The 13,047-nt window shown below is 31.6% G+C and overlaps 1 protein-coding gene and 1 long non-coding RNA gene across 2 annotated transcripts; one reads left to right on the plus strand and one right to left on the minus strand.

Moving 5' to 3' along the window:
• Positions 1 to 2,146: 2,146 nt before the first annotated feature.
• On the minus strand, positions 2,147 to 4,494 carry LOC105641633 (uncharacterized). Its single transcript, XR_016319905.1, has 3 exons — positions 4,011 to 4,494; positions 3,150 to 3,215; positions 2,147 to 2,345 (listed from the first exon to the last, which is right to left on the minus strand). It is a non-coding gene; the product is annotated as an uncharacterized LOC105641633 (long non-coding RNA).
• Positions 4,495 to 8,945: 4,451 nt separating this feature from the next.
• Positions 8,946 to 12,331, plus strand: DHS1 (3-deoxy-D-arabino-heptulosonate 7-phosphate synthase 1). Its single transcript, XM_012226219.4, has 5 exons — positions 8,946 to 9,543; positions 9,829 to 10,106; positions 10,275 to 10,551; positions 10,778 to 11,023; positions 11,663 to 12,331. Exons 1-5 carry the CDS (start codon positions 9,013 to 9,015, stop codon positions 11,924 to 11,926), a joined length of 1,596 nt encoding a protein of 531 aa, XP_012081609.1. The 5' UTR covers positions 8,946 to 9,012; the 3' UTR covers positions 11,927 to 12,331.
• Positions 12,332 to 13,047: the final 716 nt, after the last annotated feature.

The following is a 13,047-nucleotide window of genomic DNA, read 5'->3' on the forward strand; positions in this document are numbered from 1 at the left end:
CCTTCGGTCGGGAAAATGGGAGATCGGCGCCCCCTTGTGCACCTGATGATATAGATCATATGGGGATTTACAGGATGGCTTCTTATTGTTGCGCACCTGATAATCTAGATTTGATTGTAGCCCGCAGGGTGGCCTCCTGTTGTGAGCACTTGATGATCTAGATTGGATGGAGACCACCGGGTTGCCTCCTGTTGATATGGAAAAGAAACGAGAGAGTGAAAAAAAAAACAATGAGAGGACTGGTCAGTGAGGATTAGACCAGTTGGCCGTATGGGGGATCGGCTCCCTGGTGCACATGTACGAGAGGGCGAGCCATGTGTGAGGACGGCTCGTTGGGGTTTCAGGTGGTGCCACTGACTAATTACCACTTGCTTGATTACTTGAAGGTGACATTACGTGTGAGTGCTTGTATGTGTCATTTGTGTGACTGGCTGCGTGAGCATATAACTAGTCGGATGACTAGATTGAAATGTTTACATATTTGTGTGACTGCGTGTGTTGTGCAATAATTATTATTCCTTAGAAAACTCACATGTCTTGTTTGATTTTTCAGGAAGTAAGTTTTTCTTTAATTCGATTTAGGCTATGTTTCTTCGGCGCAGGGCAATAGAGAAATTTTCCTAGTTCCATAATTATTTTACTATGTAATTATGTGTATAAAAAGCCATGTATACCAAACAGTTAGTGACTCCGCAGTTGTAAGATTTACATATATTTAGTCGTGTATTAACATAGACAAATTAATCCTGTAAGCCCATATTAGAATGTGATGTATTGTAAATTGGGCCCGAACTATGGAATGCTGTAGGAGATAAACTTGGGCTGAGAAATAATAAAATATTGAGGTTTATTTTTCATAATCATATGGGCTGAATGTTGAAATTTATACCGAGATAATAGATTCTAGTGTTTCAGGCTGACTACGGACCTCGGAGGTCTTAAGCTTACCTGGGCCCTAGTGCCGGTCCGGCCCATGGAATCGGGTCGTGACAGAAAATAAAAAACTATATTATTTTTATTAATATTATTTTTTCTTTATATTTATATGATTTGATTGGATATATTTTTTAAAAATAAATTTTCAAATGCAATATACATAATATTTTATTTAGGAGAGAGATAAAAAAGAAAAAAGTATATTATTTTTATTAATATTAAAATAGAATATACATAATTAAACCTTTCAAAATTTTTAAAATTTCACTTTTCAAAATTTATTTTTAATGAAATCAACATACATGTAGTTTAAAATTTTAATTTTAAAAATATATATAATATTTATTAATATATTTATATATCTATATATTGAATTTTTTTGGTGAGTTATAAAAAGAGTTTTATTCTTAATAATAAAATTTTTTATTTTTTATTTTATTTTATTTTTTGTTACTACATAATTTGTAACTATTATCATTTTAATTTAGTAAGAGATTTATATCTCCCCTATAATAAATAGATGGCCTATTAAGCATTTAATTTTTTTGATATTTTTTTCTCTTATTTCATAAATCTGTTTGATTTGAAAGAAAATAGTGTTTAGGAAACTAAAAAAAAAAAAACTAAAACTATATATTTTTGTTTTCGATTACTTTTTGAGATTTTAAAAATTTATGTGTATTGCATATATTCCTTTATTTAATACACTTGATAAGTAATACTGCTATTTTAGCAAAAATGATTACAATTATCAATTTTGTTTGAGACCATTTCATCATATAAAAATAGAATTAAGTACATAAGTAGCATTACAAATAGTTTGTATGACAAAGTGCAATATAAATTAACCACTTATAGTTATTTTAATCTAAACAAAAACTTATGTTTTAATATTATATAGATAAAATAAAAAAATGAATATATAACGAGCATAGTTGTCACGACCCGATTCCGTGGGCCGGACCGGCACTAGGGCCTAGGTAAGCTTAAGGCCCCCGAGACTCGTAATAAGCCTAAACTACTCAACTCAAGCATAGGACACTATTTAATAGGAATAGTAGGCCCATACAAGTTAGGATATAAATGTCACATGATTCGGCCCAATTTTAATTATCACAAGCAAGTTTAGTTTTGGGCCTAATCATAATCAATCACATTCATAATATGGCATACTGATTCACCTGCACCTAATAACACCACAAACCATATATAAGGTAACACTTACGGTAAGCCCATTTGAAAATATACGACCCTACAACTGCGGAGTTCAACAATAATTTGAAACTAGAGTAGTATATGAAAATTAATAATACAATTCTCAACTTATAATAACAAAAGTTATAAGTTTACTTTTATAGCTCCGCGAAGAAAATGACAGAGCTTCAGTTGGATCAGCAACTTCCTACTACCTGAGAAGTTTGGAGAGAAGGGGGGTGAGCTTTGCAACTCAGTGAATAATAATAAATAATACACACCACACACAGTCACGCAAAATGCACCCTAATATTCTAAAATGAGCATACTACAGTCATTCATATGGCACAACACTAGCACCCACAAGTAATGTCACCTTCAAGTAATCAAGTAAGTGGAAATTAGTCAGTGGCACCACCTGAAACCCCAACGAGCCGTCCTCACACATGGCTCGCCCTCTCGTACATGTGCACCAGGGAGCCGATCCCCCATACGGCCAACTGGTCTAATCCTCACTGACCAGTCCTCTCATTGTTTTTCCATTCTCTCTTTTCTTTTCTATATCAACAGGAGGCAACTCGGTGGTCTCCATTCAATCTAGATCGTCAAGTGCTCACAACAGGAGGCCACCGTGCGAGCTACAATCAAATCTAGGTTGTCAGGTGCGTAACAACAAGAAGCCATCCTGTGAATTTCCATATAATCTAAATCATCAGGTGCACAAGGGGGCGTCGATCTCCCATTTTCCCGGCCGACGGTCAAGTATCATATCGTAACCGGATCCATATCACAGACTGTCCTCACAAACCCCTGGTGGTCCACTTCATCCCAATTCCACACAAACAAGGCAACGTATAGCACAGCACAAGTAATCAAACAATGCTTTCAAAGTAATACATCAAATACATCCAATTGTACAATCATAAATATAATTATATAGTAATAGTGACATAATATATATCTAGTAAATAATTACTATGCAAATGCAATATTGATATGCATTATTTATTATTACTCACAGTGATGGAGAGCGAAATCCTAACTTTGATTCTGTCCTGGAGGAGCACTAGATGGACCCGGGCGATCTAAGAAATTAAAAGAATGACACCAGAAAATAATTATATTAGATAAAATATCTCTTTTCCCTTCTAAGAGTTTTATTTTATATTCTAAATTTTTCTACGTAATTTAATCTCGATATCTAATTTCTTTTCTGTACTAAAATTTTATCGTTCTATCTAACTCTATTTTATTTGTTTTCGTTTGAATTATATTTTATTTCTTATTTTATTTTCTATTAAAATTTATTTTATTTTCTACCGAAATTTCGGCAGCATCTCCCCTAAAAATTGGACTATCCACCTGTTAAAATATCAACAATATATCTAATATTTCCAAACCACACAGCCTATCCATCGGTCAATCAAACAATCAAATTTTCCATCCTCCATCAATCTCAACATCACCACACAATAACATTATGCTTAAACTATCTTAATTAAATCAACACTAAAATTACAAGGCTATTAACTACCCACATTTACCAAATTAAATTAATTACATTAATCCACTACAAAGTAATAAGTTTAATTTAATTAACTAACATTACTAACATTAACTTAACTAAACTTAACTAACTCATTAATTACAGATAACAAAAATTAATTTCGTTAACTAACATTACTAAATTAATTAACTACAAATAATAAAATTAATTTAATTAACTAATATTACTAACATTAACTAGATTAACTAAAATTATTAAAATTAAACTAACTAAATTTTAATTAACTATAATTAATAAAATTAAATTAATTAACTAAAATATATTTAAATTAATTATCTAAAATTACTAAAGCTAATTATCTATTTAATTATACCTAAAAAAAAATATAGCTGCTGGAATTATTTGACCGGAAACGGAGGCTACACGTGCCGGAATGAAGAGCAGGTGGAGGCTGGTGGCCGGAGGTGCACTGGAGCAGCGGCAGAGCTGCTGTGACGCCAGCGGAGGCGACCGATCGACGTGCTGGAGCGGCAGCAGTGGCAGTGGCGCCTTGACAGGGCTGTGGTGCTGCTGCAGGCGCGACAGAGGAGCAGCAGTCACTTTCTGAGCTTGCCGGCGCGACGTGGAGCTGCTCTGTGGAGGTGCGACTTGCGGCGGCGAGCGGTGGTCGATCTGCTCCAACTTTGCAGGCGCAGCACAACAGTAGGGAAGAAGGAAGGAGAAAGAAAGAAAAGAAAAGAAAAGAAAAGGAAAGGAAAGAAAAGAAAGAAAAGAAGAAGAAGGAAAGAGGAAGTGGAGGAGGAGTGGTGGCGCTATGGTGTTGCTAGGTGGTCAGAGGCGTAGTGAGTGGGTGAGGAGAGATGAGGCGTGTGCTGGAAATAGAGGAAGAAGAAAATTCTAGATGGTTTGGGTCGAACCGGTTCGATTCGGCCCAAATCTTCGGTTTTCAATGGTTTTTGACTTTTTCAATCGGTTTTCGGTTCGGTTTCTCACAGTATTCGTACTAAAATATTAATATTAATTTTCAGGCTGTCGGTACATTAAATTTAATTAGAAAATCTTTGAAATTATAAATTCGGGTTGTTTCAATAGTCAACATGTAATGCACGTCATAAAAAAGACTAGTATCTATAAATATCTATATCAATTTACATAACAACACAATTATATCTTAATAAATTAAAAAAATAAAAATACTTAATTTGCATTAAGTTGATTGAAGAATGCAAGTAAATTAATATGATTCCTTCAAAAAAAGGAAATCAATACGATAAAACAAATAACATACGTAATGTTAGAAGAGATTGAAGGTATATATAGTTGAATTAAATGGGTGCAATAAATTTATTATGAGGTTATTAATTTAAAAAAAAATTAAAGAATTTTATCATTATTATAATAAATTTATTATTTGGATAAGAAATTAAAGAGTTTCATCATTAATTATATTATATTATATTAATAAATAGTTGACTCTTTAATATATTATAGATTATTAATCATTGGAAAAAAGAAATGAAGAGATCCACTTTTTTAGAATTAAAAATTCTACAAATTAGTAGGAGTATGCAATAAATTTATGATATATTTATTAATTATTGAAAAAAATAAGATTTTTACAATATTGGAAAAAGAAAATAAAGATTTCTATAATTATACAATGAGAATTTCTTTAAATTAAGTATAATTAAAATTAAAAATATTTAAAAATAATTAAAAATAACAAAATGCCACATCAATTTATTATGTGGTTATTAATTATTGAAAATTAAATTAAAAAGTTATAGTATGAATATGATAAATTTATTGTTTGAATTATTAATTATTACAAATAAAAACAAAGAGTTTTTTTTGCAATATATTTTTGTTTTAATTATAAAATTCTTATTATATTCTATAAATTATTATTTATAGCAAAGTCAATCAATTTTAGTTAAGCTAAATTTACTGTAAATATAATTTAGAGGTTGTTTATAAATTATACATAATTTAATAGAATAAATAGATTTTATATTTGCAATTCTGGGGACACTTACAGGAATTAATTGCCAAAAACATATTCTAATAAAACATTTTCTAAAAACTAAAAAGAGATGCAAAAGAACAATAGAGCAAACAGAGGAACAGTGTTTAGGTGTTAGAATTTTTTTTTTTTTTTTTTTTTTTTTTTGAGAGATAGTGTTTGATTCCAAAAGTTGGTAGCAGCAAACATGCTAATTAAATCAGAATGGGTGAATTTTACCTATAAAGTCACCAAACATGAAATAATTTCATTTATATAAACGGATAGAGCTACCGCATGATGCAATAAAAAAAAATAAAAAATAATATTTTAATCAATTTATTTATTCAACGTTAATCCTAATTTCTATTTGATAGTAACATAAATTCTTTTACTCTAAAAAAAAAAAAAAAGATAAATCTAGCTATAGCTAATAGTCAATTGAGGGTTAGCTTACTTACTTAGGCTTTTAATGGAATTAAACAATAGAGACACTTTATTACATTATTTAAATATTGAGGTCCGATATTCAAATAATTGAAAGGAAGATAAATCTTTTCCTAAACATTGAAATATAGTACTGTTGAATATTTGCCACTTACAATTCATTAACACATATGAGATTGTCGGTTAGGATATCTTGCCAAATAAATATGGAAATGCCGGTTGGAGTCCTAGGAGAAAAGGCACCTATAAGGGCTACAATTAATAATAAATCTTTTTTTTTTTACTTCATTAAATGCTTTTATCGCCGAAATAACACTACAGACTATATAATAAAAATAATTATAGTTGAGAGAGAACTCGAATTTGAAATCTCTCACCCTTCACGTAAGCGAAAAGACTAACCGGAACACACCTGATTGAAAACAAAATCAAAAGTCTACTAATTAGAAATAATTGGAACCTAAAAATGAATGAAGTCTAAAACTATAATCCTAGATTAAATAGATTGCTTTTTTCCTTGTTAAAAAAAATTATAAAATAAAATTATTAAATCAACTTTTAAAAAATTTAAGTTACTGTATGAAATCAAAATCAGAAACCCCACAATGTCCCGCAAAGGGGATGGTGAATTGGAAATGACATTTAGGACCATCAAAAGTACCTATCAAAATAACATCACAGCCAAGCTTGTACTCCACATCATTCACATGTTCTTCATTATTAATTAGAATTTAGCACACAATAAATATTATAAATCTAATTTTTAAACGTATTTTTTAATTTTTTAATGTTATATTCATTTTAAATTTATAATTTTATGATTCATTTGCAGCTTTGTTAATTAAAAATTTTATTTATAATAATTTATCATCAATCTGATAAAATTGAAATCAATATACTCCTGTTGCTAATAGCCTATTAATCTTAACATGAATTTTTGGATTTTGTTAATATGACTCAGGTTGGAATTTTGTATCGACATAGGGAGTTTAGAGCCAAAAAAAAAAAAAAATTGTTTATTTATTATTTTACTTTTAAACTATTGTTAGGTATATCCTGTGGACTAGCTTATTTGAAATTTAGTCCCCACCTTCTTAACAATTAAACCATAGTTAATTAAAGAAATAAAATTTTATTTAGGGTGTAAATGAGTTGAGCCGACTCGTAACTAAGTTGTTCAAATCCAGTTTATACTAACACAATTCGTATAACTAACCATATTTATTAAAAATGACTTGTAGATATTATACTAAGATACAAATAATTTTAAGCTCATCAAATGCGAAAACGAATTCTTTTACTGCTTAAAGAAAAAAAAAAAAGGGTATTTGTATGGTAGTGGATACAAGGAAGCTAGGGACCATGATTTATTGATGTTTTGTTTGTTTGAAGTATTTTTGCAAGTTTGAAGTATATTCAGAAGGGAGTGTTTTGCTCTTTTTGTGGCCTATTCGGCTTGACTCCGATTTAGTCCGGTTAATAAATTTTAAGCATCGAATGGTTAAATAAAAAAAAAGGTTGACTTGTTTGCTAACTGCCTCTTTTTCTTTCTTTCCCTTCTTTTTTTAGGTAAAGTTTATCTAAAATAATATTTAGTATAAATAAAGATGTTCATTTTATTTTTAAAAATTAAATTTTATAAATTGTAATCATAAAATTTTATATTTCCAATTCATTCATATCAAACAAAGATCAATCACTCTATCTAATATGTATTTAATATATATATATATATATATATATATATATATATATATATATATATATATATATAAAGCTAATTTGGAAGCATGAAATGTACCTTACCTATTGTTAATTTGGTAACCCAGCTACTGTTGTTTGTTGTTTGATTAAGGGACAAACGAGCATAATTATTAATATTTCTTTTCTGACATTTTACAATGAATATATATAGTAATATGAATTTTAATTGTAAATAAATACAAAAACTTACCATATAATCATGTCAAAAGATGTCTTTATTTATCATTTGCTATTTAGCTGTAACTTTAATTATTAAATAATTAAAAAATTTTGCAATCAAATACACATATATAGTAATTGTGAATCATCAATGCTTAAATGAAATATTTATAGTTGTTCAACTTTAGTATTTAAAATTTAAAATTTAAAATAATTAACGCGAACTCATAAGAACTATGCCTATTAAATTATTTAATTATTCTATTTTGAAACCACTAGTTTTTACTGTTAAATATATGTAATATTTAGCTATTGGTGTTCACATTTACTATATTATCATTATTTAATTTCTTATATTTACTGCTGAATTACTGTTAATTATTTATTTAACTGTAATAAATATGAGATTTTTTGAATAAAAGGAGTTGGTAATTTATCCAACCTTGAGAGATGTTAGAGTAATTTCCTTAAATAATAGAGATAAAATAATAATTTCATTTACACCCCCACACTTGGTATTAATTTCCCTTACTAATACATGGCACCGGCAAGTCTCACAGCATGTAATTACTAATTTAGACATGATAAATACGTACGTGACTGACAATTTGTTTGTACTTCGACGCCAACGTAGAGCTAAATTTGGTAGGTTGTAATGAATTATAAGTGGAGCCATCGTTAGGTAGGTTTTTAATAACGGAAAACCTTGATCCCATTGATTTACCAAGATACCCCTATCTCATTTCAGACCTTTTTATTGACTAAAATACCCTCTCCTTTCCCCCACGTGACTGGTTTGGTTTTCTCCATTGCATCTAACCCCAGTTATTTACGGATAAGCCCTTACCCGTCTTTTCCTAACAACCTTCCTTCTTCCTTTGACCGTTGAAGTCTACCAAACCAACAGACTTAAAACCCCTATAAAAACCCCACCTTTCTTTCTCTCTTATTTACCAGAGCCTCCTGCCTTTTCTGTGTAAACAAACAGAAACCTGTAACGACAATGGCTCTGTCAACTCTCTCCTGTTCCTCCTCCAAGTCTCTCCATGTCACCACCCATTCCATTTCTCGCCACCAACGGCAAGAACCGCTGTTCTCACTTTTTCCCGCTAATTCTACTAACAGGTCTAGATCTCTTCCTTCAATTACCGCCATCCGTGCGGCCGAGCCTGGAAAGAATTCTGTCGCAGTTAAGGAATCTTCAGCTGTGGCTCCGGCGTCCACCGGGAAGTGGACTGTTGACAGCTGGAAAACGAAGAAAGCTTTGCAGTTACCGGAATATCCGGATGCAAATGAATTAGAGTCAGTGTTGAAGACTATTGAGGCGTTTCCGCCAATTGTTTTTGCCGGAGAAGCTAGAAGTTTAGAGGAGAGGCTTGCTGAGGCTGCTATGGGGAATGCGTTTTTATTGCAAGGTGGAGATTGTGCAGAGAGTTTCAAGGAGTTTAGTGCTAATAATATAAGGGATACATTCAGAATTCTGCTTCAGATGGGTGTTGTGCTTATGTTTGGTGGCCAAATGCCTATCATTAAGGTCAGATACATTTTTAGATTCTTTGATCTTTTCTTTTAGTATTTATTTAGGACGATTATTAATTTTAATAATTGATTATTTACTTTCTGTGTTAGAATATATGATTTTTTTTAAGTGGGAGGATTTTTTTTTGATGATTGATATATTTTTGATATAGGATTTCAAATTAAATTGAATAAGTTTTGGATGGTGGGCTTGTGTGATATTGATTTTTAAAGAAGAATAAGAGTTTGAATTTGTTATATTATGTCAATGGGATGACAATTGTAGGATTGGTTTTTCTAGGTTGGAAGAATGGCAGGGCAATTTGCAAAGCCTAGATCAGAGGCATTTGAGGAAAAAGACGGAGTAAAATTGCCAAGTTACAAAGGGGACAATGTTAATGGAGATGCTTTTAATGAGAAATCAAGAATTCCAGACCCGCAGAGGCTTATAAGAGCTTACTGCCAATCTGCTGCAACTCTTAACCTTCTTAGAGCCTTTGCCACTGGAGGATATGCTGCCATGCAAAGAGTTACCCAGTGGAATCTTGATTTTGCAGAGCACAGTGAGCAAGGAGATAGGTATATATTATACTATATGCTAACTAAATTTACCTTGAGAAATATTGATCTGTTTTAATTGTATCTTAAAGAAATGATTCTTGGAAATTGTAATTTTTTGGAGTTTTTAGTTGAAGTTAGTAAGTCATTTACAGCTTTAACATGGTTGGTGCTTGTCTTTTTTGATAGGTACCAAGAACTGGCACACCGAGTTGATGAGGCCTTGGGATTTATGGCTGCTGCAGGACTAACAGTTGAACACCCTATCATGACAACAACTGAATTCTGGACATCCCATGAATGCTTGCTTTTGCCCTATGAACAATCTCTTACAAGGCTAGATTCTACTTCTGGCTTGTACTATGATTGCTCTGCTCACATGCTTTGGTGTGGAGAGCGTACACGTCAGCTGGATGGTGCCCATGTGGAGTTCCTTAGAGGAATTTCAAACCCTCTTGGAATCAAGGTACTTCAATGCAAGTTTTATTGAAGCGATCGATCCTTCTTCATTTATTATACTACCAAATCTTAACATTTTGTTGAATTCAAGCCCTACGTTTAACTCTTAATATATAGTGTATCAAAACAAATTCCTAATACCCGCTTCTTTTTGTATGTCCAAGCAAATGTGAGTTAGTTGTCTCTGTGTGCCAGCAAAATTTTGTAGGCTGAAAGTGAAACTTGTGATGCAGGTGAGCAACAAAATGGATCCAAATGAGCTGGTTAAACTCATTGAAATTTTGAATCCTAACAACAAGCCCGGTAGGATAACAATCATATGCAGAATGGGTGCTGAGAACATGAGAGTCAAGCTTCCTCACTTGATCAGAGCAGTACGCAGGGCAGGACTAATCGTGACATGGGTCTGTGATCCAATGCACGGGAACACCATTAAGGCACCATGTGGACTAAAAACACGCCCCTTTGATGCAATTTTGGTAAGATTCATTTGTTGATTCATTTGATTATATAGTCCATAAATTAGACTCCAGAGCATCTGACTACAATTTAAACAATATTACAAATTGAAAAATGGAAGCCTATGCTAATACTAAGGAATTAAGAAAAAGATGAACGTGGAAAAAAACTAAGATGAAAATTTCATAATTGTTAGCAATTGTATTTTCATGTGCTTCAAGTAGTTGGCTTGCAGTTCATAGGATCATGATGCTACATTGTGATATCAATTTAAGACTGATTTTGGTGAATCAGCAAGTCATGAACTATTTATGAAATAGGTTTCCGTTTGAGTAGGGAAGATCATATGAGTGGCTAATGCCTAATAATAAGTTTCTTAATAAATATATCACCAACCAGTGGTTTTGGCATGTGGCATGTCACAGTCAAAATATCAATAATTTCGTAAGATTTACCTGACTTGAATACATGATACAGATCAATCAGCCAGGTTGGTTTAGAGAACAAAAAGTTAAAAAATTCAAAGTAAAATTTTTATTTTCTCTTGCTTGGCAAAAATTTCACAAGAAGGCTTTGCTTGAACGAAAAGTACAACCTTTTTTGTTCGCTTCACCCTCTTCTGCTTCAACTCCTGCTCATAATGATGTAATTGTTTGCAGGCTGAGGTTAGAGCATTCTTTGATGTCCATGAGCAAGAAGGAAGCCACCCTGGAGGAATTCACCTAGAAATGACTGGCCAAAATGTGACTGAGTGCATTGGTGGGTCTAGGACAGTAACCTTTGACGACTTAAGTTCACGCTATCACACACATTGTGATCCCAGGCTCAATGCTTCTCAATCTCTTGAGCTAGCATTTATCATTGCAGAGCGACTTAGAAAAAGGAGGATTGGAACCCAACGCTTGCTTGCCTTAAGCCAGTAGACAAATCCAAAGGTCACTTATTTTTTATTACTATTCAGAGAAGTCTCAATGTGTTTGGTAGGGAATAAGTTTGCCATGCATAGTACAAAAGTTCTTGTGTTTTAGCCATCGAGTATTGCCATTTCAGCACATCAATTCTTTCCAATAACTGAAAACTTTGGGATCCCCCGTCGAACAATTTCTTGTATCATTTCGATCAACTGATTTATGTTGTTGGATTTTTTGCTAAACATGGTTGATGCAGCACTCTCTTGAATGAAGCTACTAAAACAAGGTGCTGGAGATGAACTTTTAGAATCTTATTAGTCTTAATTTCGATTGAAGTTTATGTATTTATGTATTTGGATTGAAGTACTGTTTCATTCTCAAGGGAAGAAATAAACCAAGTCTATGTTTCATAATGAATTATAACATGTATAATGTTAGAACTGCTGTTTTTTATTTTTTATTTTTTTCTTTTTTCTTATAGTGGGTTTCTGGTTAAATTTGATTTTAATTTGTTTAATTAGTTGAGATGACTTCAATGATGACCTAAACTTGGAAAAGATAATAAAGTGCCTAAGGAACAAATTTCTTGGTTTACATATCAAAAGAAACAAATAGGGATGAAAATGGAGTGAATATCCATAAAATTTGCACTATCTATGCGCAAATCCATCTCAAAAGTTCTTTTGAAGATTCTCATTTCTAAATCTGTTTGAAACCCATTCTATTAAGAAAAAAATTTAAAAAAAATAAAGTCATTATAACGGTATTATCAACATATGAATTAAAAATTCATTCATAAATTAAAATTCATTATAATATCTTTAATGTATAAAGTAAAACTTCATCATTAAATATCACCATAATCTTATAATTCTTCTCCTATGATATCGACTTAAATTTTCAAAATCCATAAATAAGACAAACTCAAAAAACGAAATCTTCCTTCCCCTTCACACTTTTCTTTCTGCTCTCTCATTTTTCTTCGAGTACAATTGAACTTTCTTAATCATGACTTAACCAAAACGAACAAAATACTTCACTTTTAATTATTGATTTAATGTTTATTTCTGGTTGAAACCCATCATGAGAAAGGCCACACCACGACCAATAAAGCCAACCTAATTAAAGTCATC

Source organism: Jatropha curcas, chromosome 3 (assembly GCF_041381405.1).
Source record: "Jatropha curcas cultivar XTBG-Jc1 chromosome 3, XTBG_Jcur_1.0, whole genome shotgun sequence".
NCBI lineage: Eukaryota > Viridiplantae > Streptophyta > Magnoliopsida > Malpighiales > Euphorbiaceae > Jatropha > Jatropha curcas.